This window comes from Neopelma chrysocephalum, unplaced genomic scaffold (genome assembly GCF_003984885.1).
Source record: "Neopelma chrysocephalum unplaced genomic scaffold, ASM398488v2 Primary Assembly neopelma1_299, whole genome shotgun sequence".
NCBI lineage: Eukaryota > Metazoa > Chordata > Aves > Passeriformes > Pipridae > Neopelma > Neopelma chrysocephalum.
In genome coordinates, this window is record NW_020897961.1 from 31,635 (window position 1) to 44,893 (window position 13,259).

Here is a 13,259-nt window from a genome sequence, read left to right on the forward strand (position 1 = left end):
ACCTTGTCAGAAGCATCCGATTCTGAGAAGAGCCTGCTGGGCCTGTCTAGAGCTGTGTAATATAACTGTATAAGAGAAGTATCTTCAATGCAAACCCTTTTGTATAAGAGAAATACCTTCTATACAAACCCTTTTGTATTTTTAAATATAAATGTGTACTTTTTCAGCAGTTCTGTGAATTGACTTAAAGCAAAAGCTGACTGTAGATTTGGAATGGCTGGTTTTACTTTGGAATATATTTTAAGGACTAAATATGATGCAGCAATCAATGCTGGGGAGATGATAGGGATTAAAATGATTAAGGACTTAGCTGAGGCTGTCTACATTTCCCAATACAGATGAATTTCACCATACCTGAATGCATCTCAGCTTTTTTAATGAGGAAAAATTTCTGTAAAGAGTTCACTTTTTTTACTTTGGAAGAAAAAAAAAAATCATGCATTTTCAGTTACTACTTTAATGGTTAATTGGACAATAATATCTGCATATTTGAACTAATTTTTCCTGTCATACCTGTCACAATTTATATATTTTTCCTAAATAAAAGATAAACTGGTTCATTTGATGATTAGTACTCATTAATGAGATGGACTGTGAAATGGTCAGTATTTCAGTGTTAAACCTTGTTATAGTTTCTTCCATTAATTCAAAGTAGTAAGTGCATGTTTTATCAGAGTATCACAAGTTTATATATGATGGGTTTGGTCTTGCAGTCCTACTGTAGGCAATAGTCCTGTGGATCTGTGTGAGAGCTTTTCTGAAGGCTGTGGGGATGCCCTTCTGTTCATCTAGAACCAGTTATGGAAACATGCTACAAGCTGCTCTAAGTCCTACTATGTCAAAAGCTCAGGATATTCTGTGATTCTGTGACTACTACAATCAGTTGAAGTCCCCTGTAGTCCTGGTTACACCCCACATCATGTAAAAGACTAATGTACCTTTTTTTTTTTTTAAAGTTTCACAAGCCATAAGAGATGTACAGTTCTGGCTGTATGATAATCTCCAAAGATGCAAGTTATTCTAAAGGTTTCTCTTTTACTGGAATGAGCTTAGGATGACTGCATTTTATGCACAAATGGTAAACTTTATTCCCTGATGAAGAAATAAAGACTTTCCTGATGGTTTTCATGACTGTCCATGCAGTATACATTTATGTATTTTACAACAAGTCCTAGCAGTAATTCTGTAGGCAGGTAGAACATGCTGCAGCACAGTTACTTCCTTCCAGCAAAGAGGTAAGGTCCTGTCATGCCTTTGAGATAGAAATCCAGCTCTGGGTGGCTGGGGTGGTTGTATCTTCAAGGAAAATTTTGAAGCCTTAAATTCATTTGAGCAGAGTGTCTATTCCCTGGAAACAACCTGAAATGCAGCAGATAAATTCAGAGCAGCACGTGCTTGTGTTTTCACAACTGCTCCATGCAGATCTAGGTGCTCCCACTCAATTCTGGGACCTTGTGCTGGTGATGTCAGCAGGGGGCAAGGTTGGCTTTGTGCTGAGGCATTTTGAAAACACACATCCTGTCCTACCTTCCTGCTCTCCAGCTGGTGGTGACTAGTGCCGAGCTGCCTTCCTGCCTCAGCAAACAGCCCCTCCCAGCCCCATGGAACGAGCCCCTTGGTGCCCCTTATCTGCTAACCCAGCCTAGGGGTACTGTCCACATTATAACCACTGACACATTTGCCTGCTGATGACTCAAACAGACAGGCTCAGTTAATGAACCTGCAGCAATAGGTCAGGATCAAGTTTCACACTTGCTGCTGGACATGTTTAGAATGAGGAAATGAGCTAATGCAGCTTTCTCTGGGTTTCAGCTGGCTTGACTTCCCCTTCTGAAAAAGCAGAAGGACAGTCCATCCCTTCTTCACACACAGCCCTCTTTAGGAGGCACTTTTTGCACAGCTGCCTGTGGAGCAAGGCTCTCTATTGCTGATGGAGTTGTGTTTACTCAAAATGAGGGCAGAGTATCACAGCAAAGAAACCGGGAAAATAAATAATTCCAGGATATTGCCTTGTCAAGTGTATAATAGCAGAGTGGTCCTCCTACAGCTTTGTATGCAGGACCTGAAAAAAAAAATTTAAAGAAAGGGGATGCAGTGGTTTTACTGGAAGGACTAGAGTCCTTATGTGATGCTGGGAGTTGGGGTGGTGGTGTGCATCGTGTGTGGCCTGCTGCTGGGCGTGCAGTGCTGCTGATGGCTGTGTTGGCACTCAACACTGAAGGCTCATTTTGGTCTCAGACATTTTGAGTTATGTCCAGTAGAGATAAATTAGACTGACAAAATAATTGCACCAATATTTATACCTTCCAAATATCAATTTTATATTAAGAAATTACCTACCTCTAATCCTAACAGCAGACTTTTAAGATGTTGACTGTGAAAATCTCACTCATTTTCAAACACATGAGATATGTCACTCTTTAGGTGTTGAGTGATAATGCCCTAAAAAGCCCTGGTTGTACTAATAAACAATCAAATAAATAAAATTGCAACCACTTACCAGACCTCTGACTAGTTTTTGTTCCAGCATAAAAGGTTTGTGTTGACAAAGAAGGAGACAAGTATTTATTCCCTATGTTTTACTGAACTTTAAAAGCCTGTCCTGTGCAGTGGGCTGGCTCCTTTCTCTTAAATGGGAATTTTGGGTCCAAGTAGTGTAGTATCCAGGATGTGCATGGTGGAACTGGGCATTTCTTGGTTGCAGCACCTGGCTTTTCTCACAGCGTAACAACCAGTTGAAGTCCAGCACCTCTGTGGTGCAGCTGCTGGCCAGTGTTTTTCCCTTGGGAATTAAAGTTTTCCACATACAAAACTTGAACCTTTTCTCCTTTGTTTCTTTCTATATCTGTCCTGTCAGAGACCCACTGTCAAGGAAGAGGGCAGGCTCTCGTTTCTGTGATTGTGTAACAGCTGTCTGCCATCAGTGACATAAGCAAGGCCTCCCTTGGCTCTGTATTGAATTAAGCTGAAATTTAAACTACCAAAAATAAAAAATTACATTTTGAACACTGAGTTACAGGTGGTGTCTTCCTGTGAACTAACCCATCACTGGCATTTACAATCTCTGTTTCATTTCTCACATCACAAGATGTGAGAAAATGATGAAACAGGAAGAAACGTGAATTGCGTAGTTTCCAGTAATGTACTGTCTGTAACAGAGTTTTAAATTTAGAAATAAGCTTTCATGACAGTTTGTGGTGTCCTCCATAAGCAGCAGCTATCTGGTGACTAACAGAGCAGAATCCAAACAGCCCTGGAAGGACTTTTTTAAATATCTGTGGTTGTATAATTTTGCCTTGCATACAGGGAAGTCCCCATGTTAAAATAATAAGAAGCCAAATGTAAATAACCATGTTTCTGAACTCCACACATGCAAAGCACCACACCCAAGGGCCCGGGGAAAGTTATGGTTAGTATTTGATGTTTTTAATGCAGACAGAGCAACCTTTTGTCTTTACAGCTAATAAGGGCACCGGGCTGATCCTGTGGCAGGACTTGCCAGTGGCAGGGCTGGTCAGTGGGGAGAGCCCCTGTCAGCTCCACCATGGTTTGGGGCTGTTGCCTGCCAGGATCAGGCAACAGGGGTGCTGCATCATTGCCCAAAACATCTCTGCTCCCAGCTGAGAGTGGGGCTGGGTTTGCTCACAGTAATGTGCTGGCCTGCCAGGGACAAGAGCTGCACCCAGGCATGGGCTCTCGCAGGAGATGGAGCACCGGGAGTCAGGGATGGGGCTGAGGGCTCATGGCTGGCTGGAGTTGGGCTCCTCTGAGCATCCTGTGAAGAGCAGGTCCTGCCTCTGTCAGGGGACTGCCTTGCACTGGCACCTGTTGTAATCCAGGGTGCCCTTGGTGAGAACAAAAGTACTCCTGGGTGCACCTTTGCCTGCCAGCAGTGTAGGATTGATCCATGCAGATCTCACATCCATTTAGGTCTTTCTGCTCAGGGCTGGGGAGGGAGAAGGAGGAGGTGGATGCAGATTATCAGAATGTCTTAGCAAGGGACCCTCCTGCTCTCCCAGCAAGAGGTAGGGGTCTGTCTCCAGCCCACCCTGGCGTTTCCCTATGCCTGGGGTCCCCTCCTGTTCGGCCCTATGCTCAGGTAAGGTGGTGAGCAGGGCTGGGGCTGGCTCAGATCCCCGAGGGCTGCTCAAGGCAGCCTTTTGGTGGCAGATTTTGAGGAAGCTGCAGGTAACTGAAAGGAAATGGTGATGCAAGGGCAGGAGCTCTTGCACACAGCCTGTTGCTGCCCCATCCTGCCTGGGCTCTGTCCCAGCTTCCCTACCTGCCCTTCCCAGCCATACAGAGAATGGTGCTGCAATCCCTGGGCTCAGGGAGTGCCTTAACACGCTTCGTTCAGCCCTTCCACCTCTGCTAGAGATGGAAAAGGCTCCTCTGGCTGCCATTGCCAAGGCACCTGTCTGTCCTTGACCCTCTGCTGCAGCACCCTGTGCCATCACAAGGCAGCATCAGCAGTCAGAGGGTCACTTGGATATCAGGGCAGCCAGCCTGGCCCTCGCCCTTCACTGTCCTCTGATTCCAGAGGTGCTTTCAGGATATCCCTGAGGCCTCCCACCCCGCCTCCTCCCTCTCCCTGGAGCCACCGGAGGGGCTGGGCTGGGAACTCACCATGGGAAGCACCGACTCAGTACAAACCACAGTGGGTAAACGATTACGGGTGCGATTGCAGCGCGAGTTCCACTTCCCCAGCGCTTTAACAGCAAAGCAGAGCTGTGCGAGGGCAGAGGGGAGGGGAGGGGAGGAGAGGAAAGGAAAGGAGAGGGTGCCCAGACACTCGGAGAGGCAGAAGCAGGGTCTGGAGCAGGACGCCGCGGGCAGGAGCAGCAATGGGGGACGCCTTCATCCGGCACATCGAGCTGCTGGGCTACGAGAAAAGGTTTTTCCCCAGCCAGCACTATGTGAGTACACAGCAACCTTCCAGCAAGTGAAGAGCGAGGACTGGGCGGGGTAAAAAGCCTGCCCAGCAAATTTCCTGAGATAGATGTGACCAAGGGCCTAAGAACATGCTTTTTGGAGGGGTCATGGATGATGGCACGAGCTGGAGGCAATCAGAGACTAAAATGTCCTAAACACACAAGATTTTGGGCACCTCCTTCGCAAGCTGTTGGTTACTTCACAGGCTTGGAAAGCACTTTTTCCTCTTTGAATGCCACCCATCCGCATGTTTCTGTCCCCTCTCCATCCATGCCGAGTTCCTTAGTGCCCAGCTTGCTCGATGACAGGGCAGAGCTATTTGCATGGGGTGGCGGAAGGAAAACACGCAGTTTATCTGAAACTGGAACATCTGTGGGGCTCCCCAGGCACAGTACAGTGTGGGGTCCCACTCACCTGCGGAGCTGCAACCTCTGCTTTGCCCTTCAGGTCTACATGTTCCTGGTGAAGTGGAATGACCTGTCCGAAAAGGTCGTCTACCGCCGCTTTACTGAGATATACGAGTTCCACGTGAGTCCTTGCAGGACAGGCACTGTCCCCTGGCCCAGCACACCAGGGCTCAAGGTGGGGAAAAGAGGAGGGTGAATTCCATCTGAAATTGCCCCAAAGCAAACCTGGCTCCAAAGAAGCTTCTGTGTCCAGTCCTTCAATCTCTTTTGCCCCTTTAAAGGTGGGAGTCATCTGTGTCCCTGGGCAGGTTTCTCCCAGTGCTGAAGCGTGGGATCCAGCCAGCACATCCTAGTGGCAGCAGGGCGAGCATCAAGAAGGGGGGCAAGCTGTGGGCAGGAGGGTGGGTGTTAAAGGGGGTTCCCCTGGTGCCATCCTCACGGCCGTGCCTGGCTCTACTCTGCAGAAAGTGCTGAAGGAGATGTTCCCCATTGAATCCGGGGACATCAACACAGAGAACCGGATCATCCCACACTTGCCAGGTGAGGGGCAAGCTCCGGGGCTGGAGGGTGAAATAGAAATTGCAGCAGGTTGGGAAATTCCCTGGTGGGTCAAGCTGTTCTGGCTGCCTCCCAGGCAGGTGCATGATCTGATCATTCCTGCCCACCAAGCTTGAAATCTAAACCCTGGAAAGATCTGAGCAGTGGCAGCGGTTCCTCCCCACTCAGCAGCCCCACAGACTCCTTTCTGAAGGCTGGGCATGTCCTGAAGCATCAGCTGTGACCCCCGGCTTTGGGGAGGCTGAGCTGAGCTGAGCTGAGCCCTCCTTTGGTGACACCATCACTGGGGTTGGTTTAATGCCCGTACGGCAACACAGATACTTTGTAAGCAATGCAATATCTCTTCAATGACAGGGAATGAACTCCTGATCCAAACAGCTGACGCTTTGTCCCCAAGCAAGGTGCAGGTCAACAAACTTCCCCCTTTTATTTAATTTCCTGCTTTAAAGGAGGCAGGAGAGAGCCTGAGAAAGAAGTACAGATTGCAAGTTGACACCTCTCAAGGAGGAATAAGCCTGCACTATGCAGGGTGGCACATTTGGGAGGCGGCTCCATTGGGGCTGGGCTAACACTGACATGCTGGGCTTGTTCCCATGCACCGCCCCCACCATGCTGGGGCTGTTCAAAGTGTCCTTGTTCCGCTTGGGGAACTGAGAGCACTGGGGACTAGGCAGGTGTCAGACTGCTGGGGGGGCATGGGGGTGCCACCAACCACACACATGCACCCCCTGTTATGCAGTTCAGCATTGCTGGGGGTTGGAGCTGCCAGTGACATTTTGGAGCTCTGGGGCCAAGAGCACCATGGCCAGTGGGACAGGGGGATAAGCATAAGCATAAGTGTCCTCTGGTCACAGGCTCCCCCTCTTGGTGCCCCAGTGCAGCTGATGTATTTGTGGGCCAGCAGCCAGGCTTAGTCTGAACACAGACGTGGGAATTATCCTGAAGCTGAAATGGGGTCAAACAGGGTCTTTTCTGAGCTTGCATGAGCTGTGCTCCCCCAGAGCTTCACATTATGGACACCATGGAACCATGCAGCACCCTGGGGCCAAACCCACTTGTTTGCAGGGCAAAATTAATGATTCAGAGCAGCCTGCTTGGGAACATATTAAAAACAAGGCTCTCTGTCTGCTTTTTCTGAGCCCTTTTCCCTCTCCCCCAGCCCCAAAGTGGTTTGACGGGCAGCGCTCGACTGAGAACAGGCAGGGCACGCTGGCTGAGTACTGCTATGCACTGGTCAACCTGCCCCACAAGATCTCTCGGTGCCTGCATGTGGTCAACTTCTTCAAGGTCCGTCATGACGACATGAACCCTGTCACGGACAGCCAGTGAGTCCAGCTGCCTGCTAGTTTGAGGGAAATCCTGTGTCCCTGGCCTTTGGGTGCTGGCAGTAGCCCACAGGGAGGACATCGCTGCTGATGGATAGGGGTGGTTGGCATTGAGCTGCCTTTGCTCTGACCTGTCTAGGATCAAGAAGCCTGAGGTCTTCCTCCTGCCGAAGGATTCCAAGCAAAGCCTCACTGGTAAGAGGCCTCAGAGGGGTGCAAGCAGCTGCCTTGGTAGCAGCAAAGGCCATTTGGGAGAGGGGCTGCCATCCTACAGCAGATACGCTCATCAGGAGCATGGTCTTTGTGCCAGAGCTTCAGTTGGGGGGAAGCCAAAGCCTCAGGGGGAATGAGTCACTGTCCTGAGGTCCAGCTGGTTTGGGGAAGGAAGAGGCTGGGAGAGCACTCTGGGCTGTCCTGGGGCTGCTTCTGGCCTGCCTGAAATAGGGTGTTTCTCTGCTGGGTGCTGGGAGAGGGAACATCTCTCACTTCTCCCATGCAGACATCACAGGCCCCATCGTCCTGCAAACCTATCGAGCCATCGCTGACTATGAGAAGAGCTCCACGTCTGAGATGGCTCTAAAAGCTGGGGACATGGTGGATGTCGTGGAGAAGAGTGAGAATGGTATGTGTCCATCCCTTGGGAGAGCCCCAAGGGCCAGCCCCCTCCCTGCCACCATTTCAGCAGGGATGGACTGCCCTTGCATCTTGAGTCCAAACGCAGCATGTGAGTTAGTTATGACAGTGCACAGGCTGAAGGGTGAGGGGCAATTCTAGAAAACTGTGCAACCTCCTGATGTGCCTCAGCCTGTGAGGTTTCCTGCCCAGCAGGAACATGATGAACTGGTCAAGCCCTCTGGTTGCACCATGTCAACAGAGACCAGCCCCAGCACTGTCCCTTCAGTCCAGGACATGTGGATGTCTGCACCTGCCCCAGCCAGGGCAGACTCAGTGCTAGAGTCCCCATGGTGCCCCCACAGTATTCTCTGTTTGTGTCCATGGCTACTTTCCTTGCAGGCTGGTGGTTTTGCCAGTTGAAGAATAAACGGGGCTGGGTGCCTGCTGCCTATCTGGAGCCGATGGATGGTCCTGATGAGTCTGAAGAGCAGGAGCCCAACTATGCAGGTAAAATGCTGGGGTGACCAGGGTGTGCATCAGTGCACAGCCTGTGCAGCTCCCCACTGGGATGGCTCACTGCAAGGCTGGGCAATCCGTACTGAGCAGGATCACTGGGCAGGGAGATGCTGCTGTAGGAACTGCCAGAAGGGATAAATCTCATGATTTGGTGCCTCAATGTCAACCTTGGGAGCTTCCCATGACACGTGTTTTGGCTGATCACAGATGCTCATTTTGATCCAGTGGCTGTGCTGAGGTGGCAGGGTGAATACTGCAGTGCTGGGTTAGCAGAGGAGCACAGTGCCCCCCACGTCACCCTGCCATGACAATGGGGCCTTATTGCACAGAGCAGAGGGAGGATCCCACAGACTTGTGCTGATTGCTCACCAGGCTTCAGCTTCATGAGTTTTACGACACTGCAACAGGCTTTATTACCACAACACTTCCTTCTGCCTCATTTCATCAACTGAATTCTGAACACACTTTCCAGCAGAAATAGTTGTGCTTCCACTGCTTGCACCCAGCAGCTTTCTTCTGGAGAGGTGATGGAGGGGCTGGGATGAGCCATGGGCAGTGACAAGGCTGGGGAAAGTCTGAATCCAAACTTGAAGCACCCTGGGTCTTGCCTAAAATGTAGGATAAATGTTCTGGTGCCTCCTCTCTCCTCAGTGGCTGGGGAGGTTGAGCTCCATCCCGGGGGTGGCAGCATACCATCCCCCATCCCCATTTTGTGTGCAGGTGAGTCGTATGTGGTCCAGAAAAGCTACACAGCTGTGGAGGAGGACGAGCTGACCCTCAAGGAGGGTGATACAATCGAAGTCATCCACAAGCTCCTTGATGGCTGGTGGGTCATCAGGTGAGAGATGCCAAGAACAGGTCAGGTGAGCAGGATTCAGGCAGAGGGAAGGGATGCTCCCATGGTTCTCCACATCAGGGCTGTGGAAGCCGTGGGCTGTTTGGTGCCACTGCCCAGCACTTCCTTTTGCAGGGCTGCTTCTCAGAGTCTGTTCTTTGCCAAATACTAAATGTCCCCTCTGCTGGGGACTTCAGAAATATCCAAGAAGGAGGCAGATGGAAAAAAAATTGTTAGTTATTTTGCCTCTAATTGGTCTGGCACATTTTGCTTTGCAAAATCTCAACTTTCATCTCATCTGCAAGAAACATGAAAGGTAACCCACAGGACACCAGCAGGGGACAGGCATGAACCATGAATCATGGGATATCCTAAGCAGGAGGTGTTCAAGGCCAGGTTGAATGGGGCTTGGAACAACCTGCTCTAATGGAAGGTGTCCCTGCCCACGGCAGGGAGTTGGAACAAGATGATCTTTAAGGTCGCTTCCAAGCCAAACCATCCTGGGATTCTTTGACACCCACAAGGATCATCAAGTCTCTCTCCTGGACTGAGGAGGCAGTTGCAGAGCCACGACTGCAAGTGATGTTGCTTTGTGTTGCACTGCAGGAAGGATGAAACCACGGGTTATTACCCCTCCATGTACCTGCAGAAAGCTGGAGAGGTAAACTCTGTGAAGAGTGAACTGAGGAACCGGAGTGCTCCTCCACGGAGGTAGGAGAAGCCCTGGGTGGGAGGGGGGTTGGACTAAAGCTCTTCCTTGAGCAAGATGAAATTAAACCAGACAGTGGGTTGTGGTGTCACCTGCTTGCCCTGTCAATGAGGAACTGCTTGGATAGATGTGAGCAGAGCAGACAGACCAGGCTGCAGCAAAACCAGCTTTGTGCTTCCCAGCTCCCACAAGTACCCCAGCATTGCTGGTGCCAGGCTGTGTGATCCTTGATCCAACAGGTCCTCCAGCCAGGGGCATTTCTCCGTGTCCTTCTGCAAAGTTTATTTTCTGGGCTAATCTCCTTTAATTTTCAAATTGGCCATTTTCTTATTTCCCAAGTGCATGCACTGAATCTTTAAGAGGCGAGATTTGACTAAACAGAGCTGCCAAATGGCCTAATCTGATAGGAGGATTTGAGCTAATGGAAGGGATTTTATTTTGATTAAAAAGATAAAAAGCAATAATAACTCATTAATTCTGGTGTGGAGAGAATGGCTAGGAAGGGCAGAGCTTGCAGCTGTCTTTTCTTCCCTGCAAGAAAACACATCAACCCTGCTCTAAAATCTCTCCAAATCCAGTTCTGATGGATCATGGACTGGATGTGGGACAGTGTAAAGTGGTCCAGATCCACCTATTTGAGTGCGGGGATGCTTGCTGATACCCTTGGGGGAGGTGAGGTGGCCTGTTCCAAGGTGAGTGTCTTGTCCCCCCACCATGGTGACACTGCCCCTGCAGTGCTGGCGCTGGCAGCCAGGCTGAGCCCTGTTGCAAAAGTGGTGACCTGCCATTGTGGGTAAGAGCTTTGATATGACATGGAGTGTGTTCTCAGACCAGGAAGGGGCTGAAGGTAGACAGACACATTGGCTCAAGAAGAGCAGGAGGATGGTGCCATGAGGTGGAGTTCAGGAGCCACCTCACTGCTGCCGTGGTAGTGGAGGCAAAGCAGTGGCCTCCGTCTGTGTGCCTGGGGGTGGTCCTGATGCTGTGTGTTCTCCTGTAGTAGCACCGTGCTGCTCAGCCTTTAACTTCTCTCAGTAGTTTGCTGTGGGTTCAACACTGCACATCCAGGTGCGTGCTGACACATGCCCCACGCTCCATTCCCCTGCATCTGATCCTTGGGCACTGGGGAGCCATGCCAAGCCCTGCAGCAGGGACCTCAGTGTTGCAGCCAGGATAGGTGCTGTATGTCCATTCATCAAAGAGCTATAGATCACTTACAGGGCTTTCTTGGATAAACCTCATGCCCATCTCATCCTCCCAGCCTTACACCCAATCTTCCTCACCATCCCCATTGTTACCTTCCAGACTTATGCTCAGGGTTCACCCTTCAGCATTTGCTTCTAAAGCACCATCCAGCTGCCTCTGAACACATCGTACATCGTGTCCCTCGTGGCTCTCCTCGAGGGCTGGCATCCACCAGGCAAAACTCAAAAGCAGAAATTGGAGTTTGGGTGAAGCAGCGGAGGAGACACGGGGAAAGAAATGTGTGGTGTTAGAGCTGCCAGCATGAAAATGAAAGTTTTGTTTCTCACTCCCTGCAGATCCACCATCCGAAATGCGAAGAGCATCCATAAGCAGGGCCGGAAGCAGATCAGCCAGGAGACTTACAGGAGGAACAGCAAGAAGTACATCCAGAGCCGGCGGAACATGCAGGGAAATTCCCAGAACAAGGCCAATGTCATCAGTAAGTCTCAACGAGACTGGAATCCTGCAGGCATGGCCTGTGACCCCCAGTGCTGGCAGCTGGAGCAGGATGGCACACTGAGGTCACACCATGCCCATCTGCCTTTTTCCTATGGGGAAAGTGTGTGCAGGGAGGTGTTTCTTTCAGCGAGGTTTCTTACCCCTGGCTATAGGTCAGACAGAGTGGAATATGAACCTGGAGGGAGGTCAGCCCGCATTTGGGACCTGTGCTTTCCTCTGTGCACCTCACCTCCCCATTACCACTGCCATTGCCATGTACGTGAGCTGTCAGCAGAGCCCCCAGAGGGAAGTGTTGTATGAAGAATCGTGGAATCATAGAATGGTTTCAGTAGGAAGGGACCTTAATGATTATCTCGTTCCAACCCCACCTTCCACTAGCCCAGTTTGCTCCAAGACCCATCCAACCTGGCCTTGAACACTTTCAAGCATGGGACAGCCACAGCTTCTCTGAGCAACCTGTGCCAGGGCCTTACCCCCCTCACAGGCAAGATTTTTTTCCTAATATTTAATCTAACCCTTCCCTCTGTCATTGTGAAGCCATTCCTCCTTGTCCTGTCACTCCAGCCCCCTGTAAAAAGCCTCTCTCCATGAGAAAGACGGCTGCCATTGAGGTAGACCCTTTAGATCTGGCAGTCCCCATGCAGTACCCATGACCTTCCCAAGGGAGAGCAGCTCCTTGTGCAGACCTAGAGCTGGGATTTCCCTGAGAAGAGTTCCCAGCTGGGCACAGGTGGGCTTATCCCACCACCCTCACCTACATGAAGACCATTACAGGCAGCAGGGAGGAGAGGCAGAAACTTTGGTGGCCATCACATAGGAAGCTGCTGAACGTTCACGAGGGTAGTGGCTGGTGGAGCACTTTGATCCATCTGTACATCTGCTTTGCTCGCAGTTGAGAAAAACGAGCCACAGGAGAATGAGGCCAAGGCTCAACCTGCTGTTCCTCCTCGTCCCAGCAAAGACCTCATCTTGAACCGCTGCACTGAGAGGACCCGGAGGAAGATCCTGTGAGGATCCTCTGAGCCCCCACGCCAGACACCCACTGCTTCATCTCCTCCAGCCCCTGCACAGCCAGGCCTTGGAGCCAGACCAGGGATCCATGTGGTTCTGGCAGCCACCACAGGCCACGGGGGGCTGCTGGGTGAATCGGCGCAGACCTGTGCCCACCCTCACCCTCCATCATGGCCAGCCCAAGGTGTCCTGGGGGCATTGTGAGGAGGGACCAGCCCTGCTCCAACAGCTCCAAGGGGCTGAGACCTCACAGCCACCAGGACTCCTCATCTCTAGATCCCCTTTTATCACCTTTTTGTGTTTTGAATGATTTTGTAGTTTTCATCAGTAAAGGAGAGACACTTGATAGACATCTCAGTGTTCACCTAGACAGTGAATCAGGCAGACCCTGAGGAGCAGGGTGGGTATGGTGACAGAAAAGGTGTTCTCCCTGGGGGATATTGGGCAAGAGCCTCTTGCAAAAGATGCTGGCAGGGAGGAAATTTAGTTGGGGGGATGAAAGGACGGCAGCTTCCTCCTGGAAGGCGGCTTCTTTGCTCCCTGAAGTGGAAAGCGAGGGCTAGGATGTGAGGATAGGGCTGCTTCTCAGAGGGAGTGCGGTGTGATGGCTGGTTTGGGGTGCCACCACAGCCAGCCCTGCCATCGCC

At 50.8% G+C, this 13,259-nt stretch overlaps 2 protein-coding genes across 4 annotated transcripts in view; both read left to right on the forward strand.

Moving 5' to 3' along the window:
* LOC113978195 (general transcription factor II-I-like) overlaps positions 1-3,003 on the forward strand; it is a gene marked incomplete at its 5' end in the record, with an annotated part of 34,584 nt that extends 31,581 nt beyond the window's left edge. Inside the window, one exon of the mRNA XM_027704941.1 lies at positions 11-3,003. The remainder of the gene's footprint in view (positions 1-10) is intronic.
* A 1,361-nt stretch (positions 3,004-4,364) lies between these two features.
* Positions 4,365-12,962, forward strand: NCF1 (neutrophil cytosolic factor 1). Of its 3 annotated transcripts, none has more exons than XM_027704943.1 (11): positions 4,365-4,916; positions 5,380-5,514; positions 5,804-5,879; positions 7,057-7,222; positions 7,362-7,417; positions 7,722-7,844; positions 8,237-8,344; positions 9,074-9,191; positions 9,795-9,899; positions 11,439-11,581; positions 12,494-12,962. In XM_027704943.1, exons 1-11 carry the CDS (start codon positions 4,845-4,847, stop codon positions 12,610-12,612), a joined length of 1,221 nt encoding a protein of 406 aa, XP_027560744.1. In that variant the 5' UTR covers positions 4,365-4,844; the 3' UTR covers positions 12,613-12,962. The 3 variants fall into 3 exon arrangements, with proteins under 3 accessions (XP_027560744.1, XP_027560745.1, XP_027560743.1); XM_027704944.1 differs by having other exon boundaries at positions 4,368-4,916; positions 5,380-5,460; XM_027704942.1 differs by lacking the exon at positions 4,365-4,916 and having other exon boundaries at positions 4,932-5,460.
* Positions 12,963-13,259: the final 297 nt, after the last annotated feature.